The sequence below is a fragment of the Xyrauchen texanus genome, chromosome 29 (assembly GCF_025860055.1).
Source record: "Xyrauchen texanus isolate HMW12.3.18 chromosome 29, RBS_HiC_50CHRs, whole genome shotgun sequence".
NCBI classification, from domain to species: domain Eukaryota; kingdom Metazoa; phylum Chordata; class Actinopteri; order Cypriniformes; family Catostomidae; genus Xyrauchen; species Xyrauchen texanus.
The window spans coordinates 22665470-22689941 of NC_068304.1; the positions used below are offsets into that span (position 1 = coordinate 22665470).

General features: G+C 36.9%; 1 protein-coding gene across 3 annotated transcripts in view; it reads left to right on the plus strand.

Moving 5' to 3' along the window:
• Positions 1-24472, plus strand: part of LOC127622920 (breast cancer anti-estrogen resistance protein 1-like) — a 123378-nt gene that overhangs the window by 54472 nt on the left and 44434 nt on the right. Inside the window, exon 1 of one of the 3 annotated variants that reach the window (XM_052097088.1) lies at positions 22520-22811. The exons of the other annotated variants lie outside the window; for them this stretch is intronic. Within the exon in view, the coding sequence (XP_051953048.1) occupies positions 22800-22811 (12 nt within the window). The 5' untranslated portion in view covers positions 22520-22799. Of the gene's footprint in view, positions 1-22519; positions 22812-24472 lie in introns of those variants that run through there. 3 annotated transcript variants of the gene reach the window in all.

Genomic DNA, 24472 nt, shown 5'->3' on the forward strand with positions numbered 1-24472 from the left:
CCCCATGGTCTCTGGTGACGGTTGCATTCTCTCTTTGTTAAATGGAGAATGACATATGCTGATGATGTGTCAGCATGGCCTCGGGCTGATGACATCATCAGTGGGACAGGCGCAGCATGGTGTTTTTGTGTGCATTTGATGTTGAACATCAGCTCTTAGAGCCTCTGGGACAGTGTTGTGTGGTAGGAGGGCTTTATATACTCTCCAGAGAACTTTAAGGGACAGTTCACGCAAAAATAAAAACTCTGTTGTCATTTACTTAATCTTCATGTTGTACCACACCTGTATGACTTTCTTCAGTGGAACACAAAAGGAGATGTTAGGCAAAATGACAGCCTCAGTCACCATTCACTTTCATTGTATGGAAAAAGATGTAGTTTCAGTGCATCCGTAAAGTATTCACAGCGCTTCACTTTTTCCACATTTTGTTATGTTACAGACTTGTTCCAAAATTGATTAAATTCATTATTTTCCTCAAAATTCTACAAACAATACCCCATAATGACAACGTGAACGAAGTCACTGATTTGACATCTTTACTGAGCAGTTCTATTGCTGATATACTCCTATACAGTACACAACCACATTACATGCCTATCTTGAGACTGTGATAAAGTCTGTAGTCCTGTGTTGTTGCCATGCTTTCTGAAGCAGTGAGATTAATGTTAATGTGTTGTGTTGGCTCGTCTGCTCTCCTCCCATTCCAGGTGTTCTGTAAAATGTTTGACTGCCTGCAGGGGGCATCAGCTGAGGTAGGTACAGCTGCATGGAGTGAAAGCGAGATTTGAGACTGTCCTCGCTGCGGACTGTAGCTGGATGCCGTAGTAGATTTAATCCACTACATAGTTGATTTCAGTGACATACTGGATGTTTTTAATGCCCACAGCTACATATTACATTTGATTCTACTCACAATTTGTTATTTAGTGTTGTCCGGACAGCATAAAGTCTATACACAATTTTGTTCGACAGGTTATATTAGCCTAGTCGCTAACTAAAAGTTAGTATAGTATAGTTCTGATGGTAGACATCTGTGACTGTATAAGCTTTAGAATAAATGTATCCATATAATAAATGTCATTTCCACTCTGTCAGCTTCAAAGTATGGTGTTTATTTTAAAGACTGGATATATTAATTGTTTTTATTTTATCTCCACGAAACTGATCTACTTGTGCCGTATCGTAATCGACCATTGCAGGATAAAAAAAAAAAAATAGCAATATAAGTGTTGTTCATAATCCATATAACTTCGTTTTGGAAATACAAATGTAGTAGCCTACACATTTTTATTTGTCCATTTATGTTTTGCTGTCCAAAATACAAGGTTTAGAGACTGAACATATCTATTGTTCATACTCTGTATCTTATTTCATAGATGTATAGAAGCTGTCATCGGTGTGTAATAATCATTAATGTATGAATCAAATAAAGGCTATATATTTCTCGGCCCCTCTGTGATATACGTGGCATGGTATAAGACATGATATATTAAAATATGATTTTAATCCCAAAACAAATTAAAGAACAAATAGGACCGTATATGTTCTTGAAACAGAATCAAACAAATAAAAAAACATACTGGTTATCATCCATACCAAACAAATTTACTCCAAATACTCGGCAATTGCTCATATTCTTTTGAATACTAAAATCCAAGATGCTTAAAAGTTATTAGTACACTATACGATGCTCCCAATATTAAAAAAGTTTAAGGAAATACAGTCGTTATTGCACTCACTTTTTATTTACACGTAACGCTACATACTGTACACGCTTAAAAGTTTGCATTAATAACATCCAGTGTATCGCGGCTCAGAACGTTTTATATAATATTGCACTACAGTCCACAGTGAGGACCTCTTGAGATTTGACTACTGATTGCATGACTGATTGTACGATGGATCTAATAGCTGGTGATTGCTCTTGACCTGTGTGAATATGTTTGGTTTTGTTTGAAATGGGCAGTTGCACACACTGAAGTCTTTAAGAGAGTGGTGCAAGGTTTTTCTGTGTTACATAGATTAAATTTGGGGTGTAATTTAAAACTCAAAATTATGAAATGGACAGTTCCAACTCTAAATTCTGATTGGTTGAGCCACTTTCAAAGCCGCTGTAAAATTCCAATAAATATACACCGTTGACCACACATTATTTATTAATGCGCTTAGTTGCTATGTTGCTTGGTAACCACATACAGCCTACCGTTACTGGCAGAAGACTTGTTTGTTTCAGTAATTACTTTATTATTAATAATTAATGTAAATATTTGTTGATCATTGGTGTCTTTTATCACAGTGCTGTTGCCTCATTTTATATAGTTTTACAGTGATTTTACTACTGGAAAGGGGTGTTCTTATGTGAAGTGGATTTGACCCCTTACCTGTGGTAATATCACTAATGCATGTTCTCTTATTGCTTATTACTTACATTTAATTCCAGGGATATCGTCTGATCCTTCCTCCATTTCCAAGTAATTTCTCTTCCCTCCTCATCTTTCCAGATGATTTCTCTTAATTTTCCATCCCATCTCTCTGTCAGTCGCTCTGTCTTTATGCCCCGTTACCCCTCTAATCGAGAGCTGGCTGTAAGGCAGCTCTCTCAATAAAACTGAAATTAGAAGCCCATCAGCAAGGGCATTCTTCACTCCTTAAACAGATCTTTATTCTCCATAAAACTGTAATGTTCACTCACACAGTCTGCAGCTGGGAACATGTGCTGTATGTGTATGTTTGTGTGTGAGCAAACATCAAGATTAAGTAAAACAACAGGCTGCAGGTGATGAAATGTGTAAATATCGAGTATTACCTGTGTTTGTGTATGTGGGTGTGTCTGCACATCTCTAAATACTAAACAGAAGGAAAGCTCCATGTTTAAGTTTGCCAGGACTCTATAGTGTTAGTGTTGTCCAGATCAGTCCAGACATTTATCTCTTTGTCTTGCTGATCTTTGATAGATAGGATCTAGTGATAAGGCTGAGGTCTCAAAAATTAGACTGAGGTGAAACAGTAATTGGCAGACCCCCATGCATTAATGCTGCTGACCCCTTGTAGAAGACCCCTCTTTTAGACTGAAACACAGGCACCTTTTCAGATCAAATAGATGCATAACTATACTAAATTGGAGTCTGGATTGTTTGCTTGTGTGTGTTCACGCTTTGGCACCAAGCTGAATGACACGTTTGTTTTCCCGTCTCCATTTATCTAACCACCAGTTCAGTGGGTATGTAATGAGTTATTAGATGTTGGTCTGGCCTTCATTGCGAGCACTCCAGGCAGCATTAGAGCTGGGAGCCTCTCTGGAAGTGATGGTCTCTGAGATGATCTCTTAAGTATCAGCGAGCCGTTAATGGCACACCTAGCATCACTGAGCAGCAAAGATACTGATTTCTTCATTAGAAACCATTATATCTATACTCTGACATACTAACACACACACTTTAGACCTCTGGTTCGAGAAATGGTGGGTTCTCGACCCAAAAATGGTCCACAGATCTGTGCTGATGGAGTTATGGACAGCAGGGGAAAAACAATGTAAAATGCAAATAATACAACGCAACTAACCATATAATCGTGCATATTGTCAATTGCAATATAAATAGATGACTATCAACTTTCAAATGGCAGGAGAAAATGCATTCCATATCTTTTGTTATTCACTTAAAAATCTTTATGTTAGTGATTGTTTACATGCACACCAATATGCTGATTACTCTCTAAAATCAGCTTTAAATATTCTGACAAATCAAAAAATCCATGTTTACATGAAAATTTGAAATTTGAAATCACATTATTCTCTGCTTTTGACGTCAAACCGTGAAGAGGCATGCGCTAAACATGTGCGCTCATAGGACGAGCCTGTACTTACGCCGGTTAAGGTGTTTACATGAAAAGCAAAATCGGCGTAATGGCCAAAAATCGACCCGTGTCGACTGGTTTATACTTGTGTCATTTATGACCTTACACCGATAAAGGAATGCTGTGTATTGCGTTTACATGACCACACGCGTTGTCGGCTTATTACGCATAATCTGTGTAAGAATGTGCATGTTAACGCGTTCAGTGTTGTTCCAGTCTAATAATTCTCAATTCTGCTGTTGTTAATGCATTTACAAAATGTCAGTTTTCCCGTTGAGTTTAGATCATTTTAGTAATTTTGCATAGTGATGGGCCTGTGCAATTCATGATAATATTAATGTATGATTTTAAGCACATTTTTGTGTACTTTTGTATGATGAGCAATTTTGTTGTTGTATTTGGCTGCCATTTGATGTCCAAAGTAAAATCTGGTTCCTGAAGCAAAACCAGAGGACTACTGATTTAGAGTGTACTGTCATTGTGCCAACCCGAACACACGTAAGAGAACCCCAGCTCTATGAAACCTTTGAATCCTACCACTCAATGATGACATCAGCAGAGAACAAGAGAAGGCTCTGTGGTCCAACAATGCTCTCTCGCTTACAAAATTGCTTGGTTGGCTGTTAAATGCTTGGTATTTGGGGTTTCTTAGCCACATTCCAGATCTCTTGATAAATGGGTGTTGTATTTCACTAGTGTGCACGGGGGTCAGTGACCCCATGATGCACTGTACTTCAGCTGGGGTAATGGATGTGCCCCCAGGGGGTGGCTGGGAGGAGAGGTCAGAACACCCGACCCTGACACTACCCTAAACCACTGACAATACAACAACCCTTAAGACCCAGACTTCAAGGTGTCCAAAAAATCTGTCTGTCTCCATCAATATTTGCCCTCTCCTCCTATGGACTAAATTAGGTTTGTTAGATTATATGATGGGATGGAGAGAAAAAGAGAGAGAGATGAAATGGAGAGAGGGTTCAATGAGCCACACAACTGTGCCAATCGTGTTCTTCAGTCTCTCACACAGATCAATGTGATGTTTATCTGTGGGTCAGTGGAGTTAATAATTTCTTCAGACCTCGCTGAACTCTATAAGCACCACTGCACTACAGCGGGACTGACATGACTGTCCATGTAATGCATGATTCCTTTGCTATTAGAGGTATGAAATGCCTTATAGTGTTTCATACTTTCTGCCTGCTATTTATGTTGTAAAAAAAAGTTCAATGGTCTTTCATCACCTTGAAGCCTTATACTTGTTTTGAGAATTGAGATCCATGTGTGATCTTGAAATGTTTTCATGTATAGCATGGTGAACTGCTCTAATCAGTGTCTGCTGTGCAGGTGTAACCATACATTTTTTTTTACAGTAAATTACTGGCAGTTGTGGTTGCCAGAGATTTACCATGAAAAATAAAGTAACCACGTTTCAGGCTTTATAGGATGTAATTTTGATGCCTGTATAATTTATGGTTCATTACCGTTTGTTATTAAATTATAAACTTGATACATTAACCTTCTGAAACTGTACAAATCTGCTTTTCACTTAATGTATTGTTACTCACCTTAGTAATTACAGAAAGGCATATGATGACATGGAGTTCATCAATAGTTACTCTCAATGATCAATAAACACGTACAGAAAGTGCTCTGTGCCACTCAAGCAAACACTAAATACCATCAGGGTAAAACATGTGAAATTAAAATAATGCAGTAAACATTAACTAAACTACATCAAATATAACACAGAACAATACCCCCCAAGTACTGATATTAAAATAAGAAGAAACATAACTATTCCCATTAAATATAATTTAATGTGACTGGTCATGCAGTGAATTCTGGGAGTGCCCGATTATTGTTTTTTAACAATAATTTACCATAAAAAGTACATGTACTCTCTTTTCGCAATATACAATTTTACCATTAATTATACAGGAAAATTATATTTTTACATCAAATTTTCTTTTTTTACTGTAAAATTACAGTACATGTATTTTCTTTTTAATATATTCAATCTTATTACCATATATTTCAAGGTAAATACCCGTTAAACAATTAACTTTTTTTTTACTGTAGCATTTTTACAGTCTTTTAATGTTAAAATTACGGACATTTTTTGCAATGTGGTTAAAGTCTGGAATTGATAATTAAAAGGATGTTGATTCGAACAACCTATGAGTTACCATTGTGCCCATGAGCAATGCACTCAACCACAGGTTATGACAGAGGCATTGTCCTGTAATAAGTGTAATTAGTTGCTAAAGTCATTTTCATGTAGTTTTTAAAGACCCATTTTTATCGTGAGAAAAAAATAAAGCATGATATTGTAAATAAAACTTATTGTTTGCTAAATCCAATCTACTGGCTTTTATATAGGCATTGTGCTTTATCCAAAACATATTTAGTTTTATAAAAATATTATCTGGAAACGTTTTATTTTTTATATTTCATTGAATAAAATTATTAGGATTAGTCTTATGATTTACAACTTGTCTAGTATGCAATAGAAGGGAATGCAAAACTTGGACAGATTTGAGAAATACCTGAGACTGCAGTATCTGACCTTAGAATTGAACTCTGACCTCTGCCCCTTCATCTCATGCTATTTTCATTATTAGTTATTTGCTGCTGTGGTTTCACTCAACCACAGCTGGTTTCAGCATGCCAAGCCATCTTTCCCCTGATAATACAAGATACAAATATAAGAATACATACAAGAAAATCTAAGAATTCATGCAAACAAGAGTGTCTTTTGCCAAACATCTTATCACCCAGTGCATCTGAATGTATCTTTGAGAATCTATATTTGACAGTAAAGAGTGCCATGAAGAGTAATCAGATGAAATTAGGCAGGAGTCAGACTGTGGAGAGACTCCTAATGCGATTACATTAGATGGCAGTGACTGATGACCTGTCAGCTCTGGCTAGGTTGGGCTTATCTCAACATTTCTCATAGACCTCCGTTTATTACCTTATCCAGTCACCTAGGACCCAGAGCTTGAGACTATGTCTCATAAACTCTCTACTCCACTAAGATGGATGTGGGAAATTTGCCCACCAGCTATTGTTGCTGGTGAGTGCCCAATTCTATTTTTCCAATTCAAATATATACAACAATGTAAGCATGCAAAGACCAAAAAGTGCCCAAAAAAATATCTCTTTGCATTTACACTGTTCCTAGCCTTATAAAAATGGCTTGAATCTCTTTTTGGTCCACTTCAGTTTACAATTTATTAAGTAGTTTTAGGGAAACAGTAGTTTTAGGGAAACAAATTTAGGCTGCCCACAAAGTTATTGTGTGGTTTTCTGACCTACTTCTTTTTGAAATATAGCTGTAATAGAAAGAAATAAGGAATACCATAAAATAACTTTTTTTTTTTTCTTTAAGTGTGTTGTTGGTTCTCAGCAACAGCATTATCAAATATCATTCCCAGATGTCTTACAGGTCACCTACCACATTGGCTGGTGCCACTGCACAAAAAGAACCTGCATATGACTGCTGGCGGGTGTTAATTCCACACCTTGAATACACACACGCACTGTAAAATCCATTAGACTAAATAAACGAATATTGCAGTGCTTCAGATTTTTTTGTTTATATCAAACACATCTCAATCCTCGGTGGATACCATCTAACGGCTGCTGCTTTCTCATTACAACTGCATATTTTATTGTTTGAAGCCCATTTCCGAAATTGCAGCGATTCGTAATTAACCTCTCAGACAGTCAAGCTATCTGTAAGAGAGCGTAATAACACTGTTAACGTCTGGGTAGATTATTACCTCTCAATTTTCCAGACAGATCGTTAAGCGGGAGCAGCATAATTAGAGCTGTTGTTGTGGAGACCCTTGTTCAGCTCAATTCTATGGATAAGGTGGGGTTCAAGTAGAATTGGTTATTTGGACAAACCCAGCCCATGGGAAACAGTCCCCTTCCTGGAAGTGATGGTCGGAGAGAGTGGCGTTCTGCAAGGGTTAGCACCGCATTCCTTCATTCCACTGAGAGGGGGAGGGGAGGCTGGCTATCGCTGGGTTTGTGTCTGTCTGAAGTAGACTTGTTTGGAGTTGTTTCAGGGTTTGTTTTGAACGTCTTTGTGAATGCATATCCCATTGGTCTCTATTTCTCTATTTCAAAGAGTTGGTCACTCTTGCTATCTAATGAGCAGCATGCTGCATATCTCACAAACTCTCTGGATTCAGTACAACAGTACAATTGCCAGTGAGAAATTTATTTGTAAGTTAATATTGTACTGGAAATAAATGTTGTATAATTCACTTTATTTAAAAGCTGTAAAATTTAACAAAATGTCCTCATTTATATAGCTACTGTAGATAATTGTGTGTGTGTGTGTGTGTGTGTGTGTGTGTGTGAGAGAGAGAGAGAGAGAGAGAGAGAGAGAGAGTAAGAAAGAGATAGAGCGAGACAGAGAAAAAGAAGAGTTTCCAATGGGATACAAAAACCAGAGAGCAACTTGAAACAGATTGAAATGAAAAATCAAATCAGCACCATCTAATTAACCCGGGGATGCACATTTTCAGTTATTGCTCTCCTCCATCTCTTCCCACATTTATGTGTTTTATGTGCTAAGGGGTAAAGGATGGGGTTGCTGATTGGAAGTATTTCTAAATTATTGAGAGTTTTTAGCAAACACACACACACACACACACACTTAGATATTGAGGGATAGTAATTTCCCGGCGCACTCTGATTATGCTCAACTCTACCTAATGCCATTTACTTCTGCCACATAAATGCTAATCTTTTTATTGCAGTGAGACTGAGAAAAGTGAGTTAGTCGGCTGATGCTGATGTTGTTCTGTGTGAGTGTGTAAGTGTGTGTCTGCCTGCTTGTTTTGCTTGCATTGCACACACACCATAAACCTCATCCTTGCAATTTTAGATTAAAAGAGAGAAAGACAGATTCACTTTGTGGTTTTTAATCATCTTAAACTATTACCATGACTGATAAGAGAAGAAATATTAACTAAAATCAGTAGAAACAAACAGAACTATCTATGGAAATTAAATGTTGGTAGTGGTCTGGTCAACTCTGTTTCTCCTGTTATTTGTTAAATGTTCAAACAGGGGCCATGATTAAGATTGTGAGTGATTTTCATAAGGGTTAGATTCTGTACAAATATAGGGTGCTTATCCTCTATATGTGGGATCAGGGAAGAGGACATTCACTCCAGAGGGGGTTTTGGAAAGCTGCCTGTCCTGACACTGCCTTTTGATTCAGTGTCCTGTAGGGAAAATGCGTGTCCTGTTTTTTGTCCACTACAGGTAGCATTAAAATCATGCATTCATGTCAAAGATATCTGTAATATTGCTTTTCGCTGCTTTAGAAACATTAATGCAGATGATATTAATAGGGATTAAAAGTGAAGAATAGAGGAGAAATTAAAGTTTTAAAGAAACCCCAAGAAAATAGATTGAATATATTTGGAGAGTGTATTCCAGTGGAACAAATTTTGGCATATTGTTCATTCAGTTAGGTGACCAGATTGCAAGACTGCAGTGTCTGTTGTCTTTTTCATATTGCGAGAGAAGAATCAAAAGAAAAGCCCAATAACCATCAACACAGCACTTGGTAAGATGAAAGAGCTCTTGCTACAGAAGTCCAACCTCTGACCACATGTTTGCGAATAACTGTTTGGATATACCTGTGCTTTTAAGTGTGTGTGTGTTAGTGGTCTCGCATGATTGTGTGGCAATGGATTTTTTCCACCCGTCATCATAAGCAGTTAAAAGGCTTTGGTGACAGACAGCGCAGCGGGCCTGACAGTCCCAACAAAGAAAGCAACTCTTTATTCCTTTGTCCTTCAAAGCTGCATGAATATTGTGTGTGGGGGGGGTGGGGGGGCAGATGTCTCAATACAAGGATGTGCATTGTTTTTTCACTGAGCAGAGACTGGAGCAGTGCATAATGGCCAGGATACTGTGGGTGTTGCCGTTCTTAGTTCTTGGGTTAGTAATTCTTGTTGATCTGGCACCAAATAATTAATTGACCATCACAGCCCTCCGTTCAGACACAGGACGTGTTTAATTTGACTTTGAGAGTGATCTTGCATCTTAGGCCCTTTCAAAGCCATAATTATAAAATCATTCATATGCAAAATTACAAATCTTAAAGTTGATCTCTGATAAACTTTGAAAGCTTACTAATGTCAATTCAAGTTCAGATGTCATTACCGTAATGTGGCCTTGTCACAATATTTGTTGGTTTAGACTATTAGGTAAGGGATAATCTACAGTCAATTAGCCAGGCATTATCCCAAAATAAAACAAGGTGGTCAGGACCCCAACATGGCTACTTACTAATTAAATAATTCAATGGTTATAAAATGATTAATTGTATTTGCTTTATTTTGTGAGAAGTGAGAGACAGCAGAGTCTCCAGAAACAGCTACATTTAACCTACAGTTGGCTTTAGAGTTCTGTTGGTTTTTTAAATAGCAACCACTCTCCAAATAAAATAATTGATTTGAATTTAAATAATTTTATTAGCTCACTAATAAAGAAATAGGAAAGATAACTCTCAATACCCAGATGACTGATAAAATATCACTTTATCCCTGGATGTCCGGTCATTATTTAGAAATATTGAATTGCTGGATGGTGCGATTCACCAAACAGAACTGAGTTTTCCAAAGAGCCATGTAATAAAGAACATTTGTTGATTGGAGATTGTGATGAGGAGGAGGGCGTGGCCAGGCTGTGAGTGTGTTTGCCTGCTGTTGAGTGACCCAATCAGTGGGAGAGAGAGACACGGAGCTGTGTGTGTTTGTGGTCGACGTCTGTTATTATGTTCCAGTTTGACGTTATGTTAGAATTAAAGTCTTAATTAGTCTTAACAAGTCTTATTGAAGACTGATCATTGCCTCCTCCTTAAAGTGGTCATTGTGTAGTTTGATTAAATATGATTGTAAAATGTGTATAGAAATTAAATAATAACTGTATTTAGAACCCCTGTGAGCAAGCTGAAAGCGACTGTGGTAAGGAACACAAAACTCCATAAGATGTTGGTTAATGGGATAAAAATAACCTTGGGAGAAACCAGACTCACTGTGGGGGCCAGTTCCCCTCTAGCTAACATCATGAATATAATGCCAATATTACTTATGTATAGTGCAAGTCATGGTTTAAAATGATCAAACTAAGTAAGTGTTAAGGGTCAGTGTTTAAACTGTAAGATTAATGACTAATGTCTTTTGAAGTCCATCCTGGATTAACTGTAGAAGTTTACATAGATGCATTGTCCTTTGTTAGTTGGCTGATGAAGGCTTTGATGGCAATTAAATGATAGTCTATGTATTCAATTTCAAGAGTATAGTCCATCAAAAGATAAAGGTGATGCAGGCAGAGATTAATAGGTGAATCACAGTTCAACCTGCAGGTAATTTCGGTGAGGTTCGGTGGGATCCATCCTTAATCCAAGGTTCAGGCAGTGGCATATGTAGTATCTGATGTTTTACAGTTGTAGTTGACAGCCGTTATCCTCTGAAGTCAAAAGACTGAAGTGATGTCTGGCTGGCACTAGCTGTAGTTTGTCGTCATCTGTCAGCGACACGTAGCAGTGGAGTCTGACACCAAGCAGGAATGGAGCTGGATCTGGCAGACTCTGGTAACCTCGGGATATGAATGTAGTTAACCTAACTAAAGCAGCCTAATTGTGAGTTGAAGGATAAATTAGGTGTATGCCTGGCTAAATAGATGAGTCTTTAGTCTAGACTTAAACTGAGTGAGTGTGTCTGCATCCCGAACTGTGGGAGACTATTCCATAGTTTTGGAGCCAAGTATGAAAATGATCTACCTAATTTTGTGGTTTTTTATATTCTTTGGAATGATTAACAAGCCAGAATTTTGTGATCGTAATGAACTAGAGCCTGACCGATATGGGATTTTTGAGACCGATACCGATTTAGAGGGGGAATGGTGGCCGATATAGTTTCTTTTTTAGCTGGAATGAAAACAGACCTCTTCTATGTGGATTGTGCACTGACTTTGCACCAATATGACTATGGAAAGGTACTCTGAAGGTTCTTAAAGATTATTATTATTATTATTATTATTATCAAAGAATATTTGACATTATTATTATTATACATTTGTCAACAAATTCTAGAAATGAACACTGAGAAAATAAATGATAAATAAAAATACAATAAATGGCTAAATAAACATCAGTACTGTATGTTCAGTATCAGTCAATTGATGACCATTTAAATAAAGAATAAATAAACAAAATCTAAATAAACATCAGTACTGTTTAGTATGTCAATTGATGACCATTTAAATAAAGAATACATAAAAATACAATAAATAGCTAAATAAAAATCAATACTGTATGTTTAGTATCAGTCAGTTGCTGACCATTAAAATAAAGAATACATTCAAATAAAATAAATAGCTAAATAAGCATCAGTATTACTGTTTAGGTTCAGTCAAATGCTGACGATTTTAATGCTGCCAGCCAATTAGGGGCAGGTTGTAAAACAAGAAGCATTTACACCTGCCAAGTCAACAGATAAACAGCAGCAGAAGTGTTACAACATATTCTGCTATACAAGTTCAGGGGGAACTTTCAACAGTGGAAAACCAGACCTTGAAATATTACATTTGATAGATGCAACAACTGGAATTGTTTGGTTGAAGGGGTTACCAAACTGCGAATCCTGAACAAAACAGTTTGGTGAATACATGTTTACGCATTAGCTTCCATTCCACTGACAAGCAATGAAAGTAGCTACACGGTTAGCTTGTTAGCTATACGCTCATTGTTACGGAGAGCAAAAGATGGACTTTGTTTACTTTCCAGCATTGCGTCTCACCAACTAGGTAACAATGTATTTTGAAATCAATACTCAACAGACACAATCCACCACTGCACCATTGTCTACTGAGCTGCAAATAGATGCTCTGACGTCTACCTTTCAGTCTGCTACGCTACTGACAAACTATAGCTGGCTAACATACAAATGGATGTGATAAACAATGTCCCTCATGTTTATCTCATTGGTTGTCAGGGACAGGGTTAATGTTATAGTTGTTATATTGAAAAGGGAAAATGATGGGGTCATTGTTTATTAACCTTCCAGTATGTAATTCACAAATTTGTTAGCAAGTTACCAAGACAACACTTAAATCGGTCGGACACTATAATGAACGTGACAGAATATAGCATGTCAGAAGTTCACTTAAGTACTGTAGAGCCTGACCATTCAAAGGTTTGATGTAATTAACAGAATTTTAAAATTAATAAAAAATGTAACAGGTAGCCAATGTAACGACGATAAAATGGGGCTAATATGATCATATTTCTTGGTTCTTGTCAGCTCTCTGGCAGCTGCATTTTGAACCAATTGAAGTTTATTTAGACGCTTATTTATTTGGACTTGCTGTACATCCTCCCAGTAACGCATTACATTAATCTAGTCTTGAGGTCATAAACGCATTAATTAGAGAGAATGTATCATCATTTAGCAATATTTCTTGGATGTAAGAATGCTGTTCTAAAAACATAGGAAATTTGTTTTTCAAATACAGATCGGTATCAAATATAACACCCAAGTTCTTTGCCGAAGACGACTTAACAGTATATCCATCAAGAGTCAAATTATATTTCAGCGGCATATTTTTAGAGGTTTTTGTCCAAACATTAGTACCTCTGTTTTGTCGGAATTGTGTTGAATGAAATTTCTGGCCATCCAATCTTTGATATCATTGATACACTCTTGAATTTTCGTTGAGTTAAGAAGAAATAAAAAATTGAGTATCATTGAAATAACAGTAGAAACTTATTCCATGAGTCATGATGAAATCTTCCTGGGGAAGCATGTGTAAAGAGAAAAGCAGAGGTCCTAAAACTGATCCATGTGGCACTCCATACTTAACTTTTGTTTGATTTGACAATTCCTCATTTACACATACAAAGTGGTAGCGGTCTGATAAGTAGGACCTAAATCATGCTAATGCATGTCCACTAATGCTAGCATAATTCTCCAGCCTATTCAAGAGATGTCCTGATCTATCATGCCGAAGGATCTAAAAGCTAAGAGCACTAAGAATAGAAATGCAGCCATGATCAGAGGATAAGAGTAACTCTGATAATTGCAGTCTCTGTACTGTGATTGGGGACTAAATCCTGACTGAAATTGTTCATATATACCATTTCTTTGTAGAAATGAAGACAGTTGGGAGGACACAAACTTTTCTAATATTTTCTACATAAAAGGTAGATTTAAAATCAGTCTGTAATTAGCCTATTCTCCATGATCAAGCTGTGGCTTCTTAATAAGCGGTTTGATAACTACCACTTTAAAGTTTCTTGGGACCTGTCCCAAGGATTGAGACGAGTTAATAATATTAAGAGATTCTGAGATCACTAGCAATACCTACTTTTAAAAGCTTATTAGATTCCTCCGTAAGGAGGGAATCTATTGTATTTGACGGTTTTATTATTATTATTATTATTATTATTCTCCTTGAGCCCAAATAGCTCAAAAAGTCACTGGTCAAAAATTTTCTAAATTGGCACATTGATACTCCATGCCAACGGGTACCCCCATTCATTTTCCCATACGGTGAAAATTTGCGAAAACCTACAAAACTCTTCTTCTCCTGAACCGTAGCTCCAATTGACTTGAAATTTGGTACACATGTGTAGAATTGAAGTCTTTGAAAACGTTACTTAGGAAAAATGAATACGATACAAAATGGCTGAAAGGGGTGTGTTTATGTAAATGTCCAAATTTTAACAATATATACGTGTCAATAAATCAAATGTAATTTTGACTGATGGTTATTCAAACCTAATATGCTTCAAGATGACATCACTCTGAAGTACTGCGCAAAGAATGGCCAACATTCGCCCCAGGGGGCGTTACAGGCCATGCCGAAATTCCCATTTTCTGGTCTAAAATGTTCTAATTTGGTACAATGGTACTACAGGCCAACAGGAACCCACAAACCATGATTGGCCGACATTCGCCACTAGGGGGCGCTAAAGGCCACACCAAAATTCCCGTTTTCTGGTCAAACATTTTCTAATTTGGTACAATGGTACTACAGGCCAACAGGAACCCACAAACCATGAATGGCCGACATTCGCCACTAGGGGGCGCTAAAGGCCATGCCAAAATTCCTGTTTTCTGGTCAAACATTTCCTAATTTGGTACATTGATACTACAGGCCGACGGGAACCCACAAACCAAGAATGGCCCACATTCGCCCCTAGGGAGCGCTACAGGCCACTCCAAAATTCCCATTTTCTGGTCAAATATTTTCTAATTTTGTACATTGATACTACAGGCCAACAGGAACCCACAAACCAAGAATGGCCCAAATTTGACCATAGGTGGCGCTACAGGCCACGCCCCCAAAAAATATTTTCAAAGTGATACCATTTCCACGCCATTTGTCCAATTCTTCTGAAACTTGGTGTACATGCCTCATTTCTCATTGGGAACAAAAAAGCCTCAAGGATCCATAAGGTCCGGTATGGATTTTCCTGTACATTGAAAATGTTTAGTTTAGGATTCAGACAAAGACATGTTTTTTTGAATTCCTTTATTGGGAGGGTTTATCCCCAACCATCTACTGATCAATTTTAAATGATTTGCCATTTTGAGGAGGAATCCGCATTGCTGCTTGCAGCTATATTTGGTATTGGATCTAACATATATGTGGCTTTTGATTTTTTTGCAAAGTTTTGTTGTTTTTGCTAAGTTAAGCTGTTTATGATCTATGAGAGTGAAGGAATGAAGATGCTTGTAAGCAGAATTATAAGATTCTGTTTTCAGAAGTGCCTGTCTGTAGTTACAGACATTATTCTTCCATGCACCGCGAAATACCTCTAATTTTGTATTCTTCCACCTGTGCTCCATTTTCTGGCTTTTTTTCTTTAATTTTCTTTAATTGAAAGTAGGGCTGGGTGATATGGCAACAAATATTATCATGATATACTTTTTCATATCATTCGATATCGATATTTATCACGATATTCAATCACATATGCACATTGCACTTTTTTTTTAATTAAAAAAAAAGAAGCGAAAACAAATCCTTAATAGTCTTTACAAAACTACATTGGGGGCCCAGACACAGCCAATGCAGTGGTGTCTGAGGGATCTTCTATGAAAATATTACAATATTTTATAAAGTTTATCAATTGAGTGCAGTTGGATATGAATGTTGTAGCCTTTGCAATTATCTTCAGCCTCTGGCGAAATTTGGGCGGTGTCTTAAATTTAGCATCATAGCCGTATAATGTGACTGCTATTACGACGGCCAGATGAGATATTCTGCTCCTCTCTCGAACCCTTCACTTGGAAAGAAACCTGCTCTGTGTTTGCACCACCATAGCAACATTTGTGCCCAGTTATCACTCTATTCAAGCACTTTCAATGTGTTTTCTTCTTTTTAGTTTATATAAAAATTGTAATAAATAAATAATCAGAAAATACTTAGAGAAAAGTGTAACATGTCAGTAATATGAAAGCATTATTATCTGCATTAAATAAATAGAGAGCTTAGGCTTCAAAATGAAAATAAATAAATTATTGCATTTTCTCTTTTTTTGTTTTCTTCACATATCATGCATTTTCTTTACAACGTTATTTTAATTACTATTTTACTTTAAATAAATTTACTTTAAACGTCTGTAAACTTCTTTAGTTAAGATTCACACCACTCATTATATATACAAACAATTTATACTGGTAAGTATTTATGGGACATTTTAATCCAAATCAGCAGATATAGTTGGATACAATTATAGAAATCTGTCATGTTTGTGCATCATCCATAGGGAATTTGCAAGAGTCATATATTATCAGCCTTAATTAATTTTCGAATTTTTGCGTGGCCTATAGGTTACTAATCTAAAAGAGGAGAAAGACATTCTCTAATCCACCTTTTTTGTTTTTTCCAATGTGAACGGTGAAGTTTGTAATTTTTCATGCCACAAGTCTTTTTATTTCCACAGTGAATATTTGCTTGTGGTAACTCATTATTACTGTAGGCTACCTCCCGCACTCACGTTCATTCTCAACATCTGTAATTTTCTGTATTTGTGATCAAGCAGTATTATTATAGGCCTGTTTGACAAAATTCATCTTCCTTGTAAATGTTAGCCCGTGCTCGTGATGGAGTGGTATTGGAGCAATGGAAATGCTGATGTCCTGACTTTCTGAGAGTGAAAAAATATGCTCCTCAGTGGTGGGCAAATTTCGCCATTTCACTTCTGTTCCGCAACACTCTCATAACCTTGAGTCACATTCACTGATCAGGAAGATTGGGATCACAGTCGGCTACGATGTGTGTATATCCTGCAGTCTGACATGCGATATCAATGTGTTCATATCATACAGTCTGACAAGCAACAATCGTAAAAAACTATTTTAAATCGTAGTGTGCACCTGCATTCAGGGGACATGACAATGTGAAAATAACACCCATGAATTTATATTTACTACTTTATTTTTCTCTGTATTATATCAGACCAATTGAGGTACACATCAAATAAAAATAATCAAAACCACCAGGAAATATAAAAAAGCTTTGTTAAAAGATGTTAATGTCCAACTCCTCCAGGAATCCATTTACTTATAAAACAAGTCATCATTAGAGATGTCCCCTTTTCATCAGAAGTCTCCATCAGATTCTTCTGGAATTTCGAGGCCTGATGCTGACAAATCCTAACGGAGATGTTTTACAGCTTTGAAATGCTAGCAAGTTAGAGAGAAAAAAATGGCAACAGATCCTTGATTCAGAGGGAAATGGGATTTCCATATTCACATTCACTGACCCACATCTGTTGTCCTAAATGCTTGGTCTGTTCTGGGGTGGCCCGATCTGATCTGGCTTGGCTGAGGCATGCATATAGGCTTGCACTGAATCTCAGAGTGACACGCAAGGCATGCAACGGGTTACCGAGTCCACAGGCCAGTGTTCGAGGTTCCAGGTCCAAAGAATTGCCAGCTGGACAACATTGTGCATAGGTGTGATGGCCTGACCAAACTAACTAGACCGGGCCACTCAGATACAATGGACCTACTGTTCCACACACACAGTAGACATCAATTCATGGCAACATACAGTGGCTCTGAAAGTATTTAGAAACTTTTAGCACTTAAAAATGTATGAATGTTTGTGCATTGTATAAAAAACTATTAAACCACGTGGCGTTTAAGTTAAAGAAAGATGGCACAAAAAACACTTTCAAGCAATTTCAAACATTTTTCACACAATTCATCAAAAGAAGTTTCAAATTAGACAGTAGATACACTTTCTGGTTCTCAAACTTTAGTGGAACATGTCCATAGATAATGTAATCTGCTGTGTCACATGTGTGAACTTGAGGGGAAAATGGGCTTGACATGAAATGGTTTTGGAAATGTAATTGGAAATTATGCAGTATAATCATTTGTTTGCAGATGCCACTTGCTTTAATATTTTGTTATACCTCGCAATATAATTTTTTTAAGCGTCCAAATGCTTTTTGGGGCCACCGTAGGTACACATTCTAGTGATAGCATATTTATTAATAAAGAACGATTTCAAGCTTGGCTTTCTGCAAGAGTGTGCAGCGATCTGTTAAGAACCGCAGAGATTGTCTCATTTTCACCTCTTGTGTTCTGCGACAGGCATTTTGGCCACTCGCCTCTAGAAAACCAACCCCGCTCACCTTCTCTTTCTGATATACTGTATAACAGGATTGTGATTAGTGGGCACTGACGGAGGGGGGTTATTAGCTGAAGAGCGAGTCGGGGGTGGGGTGCTAATGATGATGGCTGATGTGATGGCCTAATCTCTGTGGTGACAAAATTCATGCACACTTGCTTATTTTAATGACAGCTCTGATGTTACTCAGGCTTAGCTGACTGCAACAAATAACAAAAAGATTGAAAACATCCCAGAAAACGCTTGTTGAAGAGAAAATCTTGTCTCAACCATCAAAATCTATCTTCATAGCAGCCAATCCATAGTGCGAGATGAAATGCCGCTCAATTGTCATGGGGACCAGACACAGCACCTTGTGGCTTGAAAAGACAGCTGCGGTGTGAATGAAGATAAGGGCTTTAAATTGCCAAACTACTTTCAATTAGGGGTACTCTAGCTGAGTTGACACCAGCAATGCTCTTTAACTCTTGGCCTCGGCTTCAGGCTATTTTACACATTTAGGTATCTTGGACTTTAGATATTGTGGTGACTGGGGGGCTAGTTGTCACAATTTTCTCTCTTTTCACATCAGTATATTTCATAAGATTTATATTTGAAAGCCAATTTCCACAAAGCCACTTACATTGAAGTCTTGGCTAGAAAACATCAATTGAACATTTCCACTGTTATTGCCCAGGAAAAAAGTTTGAACATTGAATATATGTTGATTTTTTTTACAACTTGCCCCAGTAATGGTTTGGGGCCTGGCTGTTCAGTGGGGTTACCATTTCTTTATGAACTTTGCTTTGTGTTCATTGTCATGCTGGAACAGAAAAGGACCCTTCCTAACAATTGTCATTGAAAACACACAAGTTGAAGTTGAAAACACAATTCTCTTAAATGTTTTTGAATGTGGCGTCAAATAAATGTTCCGGGTTCAATAAAAGTTAACCTCAATCGACAACATTTGTGACATAATGATGTTACCACAGAAATGTATTTGGACTTGTCCCTCCTTTTCTTAAAGCTGCACTTTGTGCTCTCTAGATATATCTGTGTTTGAAATGTAAAACTGAGGATGAATCTCATGATATGAGTTTACCTGGACATCGCCTGTGTGTGATCATGATTGGTAGAAATTTAGAGCTGTGCTATTTTCATGTTGATATTATTATGTTATACGATTAAACATTGAAAAATGAAATATTACTTCCTTTGAAGTAAACAACACTCTTATTTACATATTTTGAATGAATGAATTGTAAAATTTTCTGACACCACTCGTGATACTGCTGATTCGAGTTCAATGTAAGAATTTATTATTATTTATATTGTTAATCTCATCAACGAAAACAATGATTAAAGCATTTGTTGATGAAAGGTTTATTGGTTTTGTCAATGATAATGAAGATGAGATGCAAAAGGTGCATCATAAAGATTATGAAATGATTTTATTAAAGCTAGATTATAGCTTTTGACGAAAGCTGTTGACGAAAATATGACAATAAAAAGAAACATCTTGAGAATCTGTAAATAGAAGAAGATATTAGATATGGATTCATCTAATCCATTAATGCAGTGTGTTGGACATTTTTCTGCTTGAGCTGCGTGAGTTGAATGCGCTAACACTGTCAAAATGAACCTTTAAAATGGGGTAAATACCTCTTTCAAACGCATCCTATTTATACATGAGATTCATTAATATATCTATATGATGCACTAGTCAAAATAATCATAATTTGCGTTGCATAACTTGTGTTGTGAATACATGGTTTCCATAAAAAACATGTTACACACAATGTAATACCCTTTCACGGAAAATGAATAAGTCTCTAAAGCATCAAGAATTTAGAATACAGGCTAACTTCTAAAAAGTAGATAATACTTCTGTCTATACACTATTATTGTATGTTTGATACATGTTTACATTAGAAAATCGTTATATTTTTTTTCAAAATATTTTAATATTTGATAAAAGTTTGGTCTGTTACAGTTTTACACTTTTCTCCACTTTGCACGTCGTCATCAAGTAAAAGTATTATTTTCGTTGGCTAAAATGTTAAAGGACATTTTTGTAAAAATACTAAAACTGTGACTAAAAGAAAAAAATGGACACATATTGTTTATGTACTTAATCAATAATGGCAATTTGTTGATTTTTAACCAGAAAATCTTAGATAGTGCAGCTTTAATAAAAGCCAAATACAAGTCTGTATTACAATGAGGCACTTACAATGGAAGGAAATGGGGCCAATCTGTACATGTTATAATACTCACTGTTTCCATAGTATAGCCACAAGACTTAAACAATATGCATGCTAATATGATTTTAGTGATAAAACTGCTTACTAACATTTCAAGTTACATTCAAGTTTACTACTTTATTGCCATGACAACGTAGCACTGTAAACCTTAAAACAACTGTAAAAATTATGGATTATACAACTTTACAGCTCACATAATGCACAAGTTTGAACAGAGGAATTAATGTGCCTTTATAAATTATAAGCTTCACATTTGCAAAAACCCTCCAAAATCGCCCCATTCACATTCATTGTGGATGCCTCACTCTAACCTTGATTTTTACGAGTCTCAATTGTTTTTGTGGTAATCAGCAGTATGGAATATGAACCCGGAATAAGATTTGTCATCACTGGAATTAAGGGGTGTCCTCGTACTATTGTCCATGTAGCACATCTAGTAAACACAATACTATAAATACTCTATCAGTATCTACAAGTCTCATCACTAAAATGTAGCTCTAAGGGACACTATGTTCTCTGGCAGGACATTTCAAGAGGAATGCTGGAATGCTGCGACGAATTACGTAAGCCTGGCTCTCTGCTACCTTATTGACCTCTTCCCTGACCTCAGCACTAGGCCATGGGACAATGTCGTGGCAGTTTATGGACTGCATAATTCTGCTTTGTCACTTCTAACATTCCAGGTTTTTTTTTTAAAGAATGGAGATATTCTCTTCTTAGACAGGATATTCTGACTGTTATCTTGAAATCACAGGAGACGGTCCATTAGGATGCATAGCTTTAGTCTGTTTACATTGATTTAAATGGGGATCCCAATTTGACCTCCTGACCTTGTCACTCCCTCACGGGAGATTTGGAAAATTATGTTGTGCAAATATTAGCAAATATTATTATTTACAGTAACTTTATTCATGGTTCATTAATTTTTTCCTACATATAAATACACAGAAACTAATATACTCTTATTGACTGTAATATTTCTAATTTAATACAGTACTATTAAAACCAACCTCATATGTTTTGTTAGCTCAAGCTGTGATTTATTTAAAAGAAAGAAGTTTACCTCATTCTGTGTCTTTTCCCCTATAATTTATTCTGAAGAAATAAATAACTACATTTGTGTCAGTTTAATTGAAATGGAGATGATGAACTAAGAACAGAATTATGCATCTGTGATTTGTTACATTTAATAACCATACAGTATATGCCCTCAGGACTCAATAAAGTGTCTATCCATCACAAGCTAGCTAGTTATTTGTTTTCATAATTGTTAATTTACTAATTCATAATACATATTCACACTGAACATTTTGAAACAAGGTTAAAAATAACTGGGAAAAAGACATTTGAGGTTTGCTTTCCATTTACAATAAGAGAAGAGGAGTTGCTTGAGGGCATTTACTTTTAGTATAAAAGTTCGAAGCAACAACACAAAGCAAGAGAGGGGAATCTCACAGAGGCTCAAGGAAAGGATCTAGACAAAGCTGTGGTGTCAGGCGATGCGTGTTTGTGTATTAGGGGTTCAGAGGATAGTATAAAACGAAAGCTAATGTCTCACTGAACATTCCTCACAGCCAGGGGGAGGAAGAGTGTAAGACTCGTTAACATAAGAAGAGAGTCCTCAGCCAATCAGGAGCAGGGAAAGGGAATGTCAGGATTCAGAAGGAACTGGGAGGGTGTCAGGTTACTCTATGCATTCTTCTCTCCTCCTCCTGTAGGAAAGGGAGGGAGAGAAAGCAAGCAAAGAGAAAGAGAACAAGATGAACACAGAGAGGGAATGAGAGAGCGAGCAAGTGAGAGAGTTAAAGAGCGAGAAGTATATGGAACAGTCTCATTCTTGCTCTCTGAGATCACGGAATTGGAGTATGTGTTAGGAGCCCTCACTTTCTCACCGACGCAGACGGCGAGAGCTTTTTATAAAGGGGTGGACGGTCCGAGGGAGTTTTCGTCGGGGGTTAAACCTCAGCCACTTAAGTGCTGTCTGGAGTCCCAGCGACTCACACAGCAGGGCTGAAAATGAATTATCTGGTGAGTGTTACTGTGAGCATATTTGCTGTTCTCATTGTTGTGTGAACGCTTTGAATTGGTTATGCTAAATGCCCTGGGGTAATGCCTCTGGGATAGACAGGGGAGTGAGGTAGTGTCTTAGAAGAATGTAAGAGAAATGTAACATTTAACTTTGTTTTTATTTTCTAATTTTTGCACTTTTTTTTTGACCTATTGTGCCTTTAAATCTTTAACGGTTTCATATTTTCTTGATGTGTTTTTGACAGTAGCAGATCAGAGCAAGTAAAACTTTTCTTGAGGAGCAGTGAGTTTTGAAAGCTTAGGGGAGAGTGTGAGAAGCCAGGCATAGCAGGGAAAGAGTGGAAGGGAATGGAGCCATGCCGCTGTGAGCTTCACTGCTGACTCAGGAGAAAGCTGAAAGATTAAGGTTTTATGGAAGGGAGTAAGTAGAAAAAGGAAAGAAAGAGAGAGAGAGAGAGAATGAGTTTAAGTTGACTGGGCCAGGGTTTTGGCTAAAGCATCAATTCCTTGCTATTGTTTGAAAGTATTGGCACTCATTCAGCTTGTAAGAGTTGGGGATGACACAGGGTTTTGGTATTTGGAAGTGAGAGTTGGGCTGTACTATATTTCCATCTGTGAGGAATCTGGACCCTGGGGTTCACCCCCTGCAGAGGCTGGGATATTCCCCGGCCATTGAAATGGACCTGTCTTGAAATGTAAACACATGGTGACTGTCAATTATTATTGCACTGAATATCAAAAGTGTGCATTCAAGCACAAAGTTGACAGAGTTTTGAGAGAAGTTTGGAGGATGTGAAAAGTATCAGATTGTGGTTTATGTCACAGGAATACCTTGTGACTTTTCCGATATTCAGGAATGGTCTACAAGCCATTATCTATCCTTTTCACTATTTATAAAGAGGAAATTTGTCATTTTATATTCTGTGGAAACTAGCTACTATAAGATGCTTCAGTAGTGTCATACCGATCTACTAAACATTACCTTTTCTTTTCACTTCATACAGTGTAAATTTGTCAGTCTATTGAAAGTATCACAAGACATTCCCTAAATAAAATCGAAAGAATTTGAGCTTTGCAGCAAACTCTTCATTGCTGCCACAGGTCTGCCAATGAAGTTTTGATAGTAGCATTTGGACAAATTGTCCATTGTTGGTGGGCAAGGTTTGATGCAGATTAACCACTACCTGTGAAGAGTTGCAATTTTGCAGCACATTTAGCAGACCTCTATTTTTTTGTGAGGGATTACCTTTCCTCTGCACATTTTATAGAGTGGAAATTTGTCTGCAGGAGTGTCACTAATGTTACTTTTCACTTTATACAGTGGAAATGTAAAAGACATTACCTTTCCTTTTCACATTTTATACAGTGGAAATTTTGTGAGTGTTATCGTGTGTTGAAACAAGTTAGTATGAGACGCTACAAAAGTGCTACAGCAATCTACAATACATTTCTTTCCCTTACAAAAATTGAGAGTTCGCAAACTTCTGGCAAATATTTGCAGCTAATCACAAATTTATTTGCATGTGAAAATAATGAGCTGCAATTTTGCAGTAAATTTGTGGCAAGTTTGCAGCTAGTTTAGTTTTTTAAGGGTTTCATTTTACATTTTAATACAGTGGAAATTTTTGTTTTCATAGTTTGTAGAAACAAGCTAGCATAAA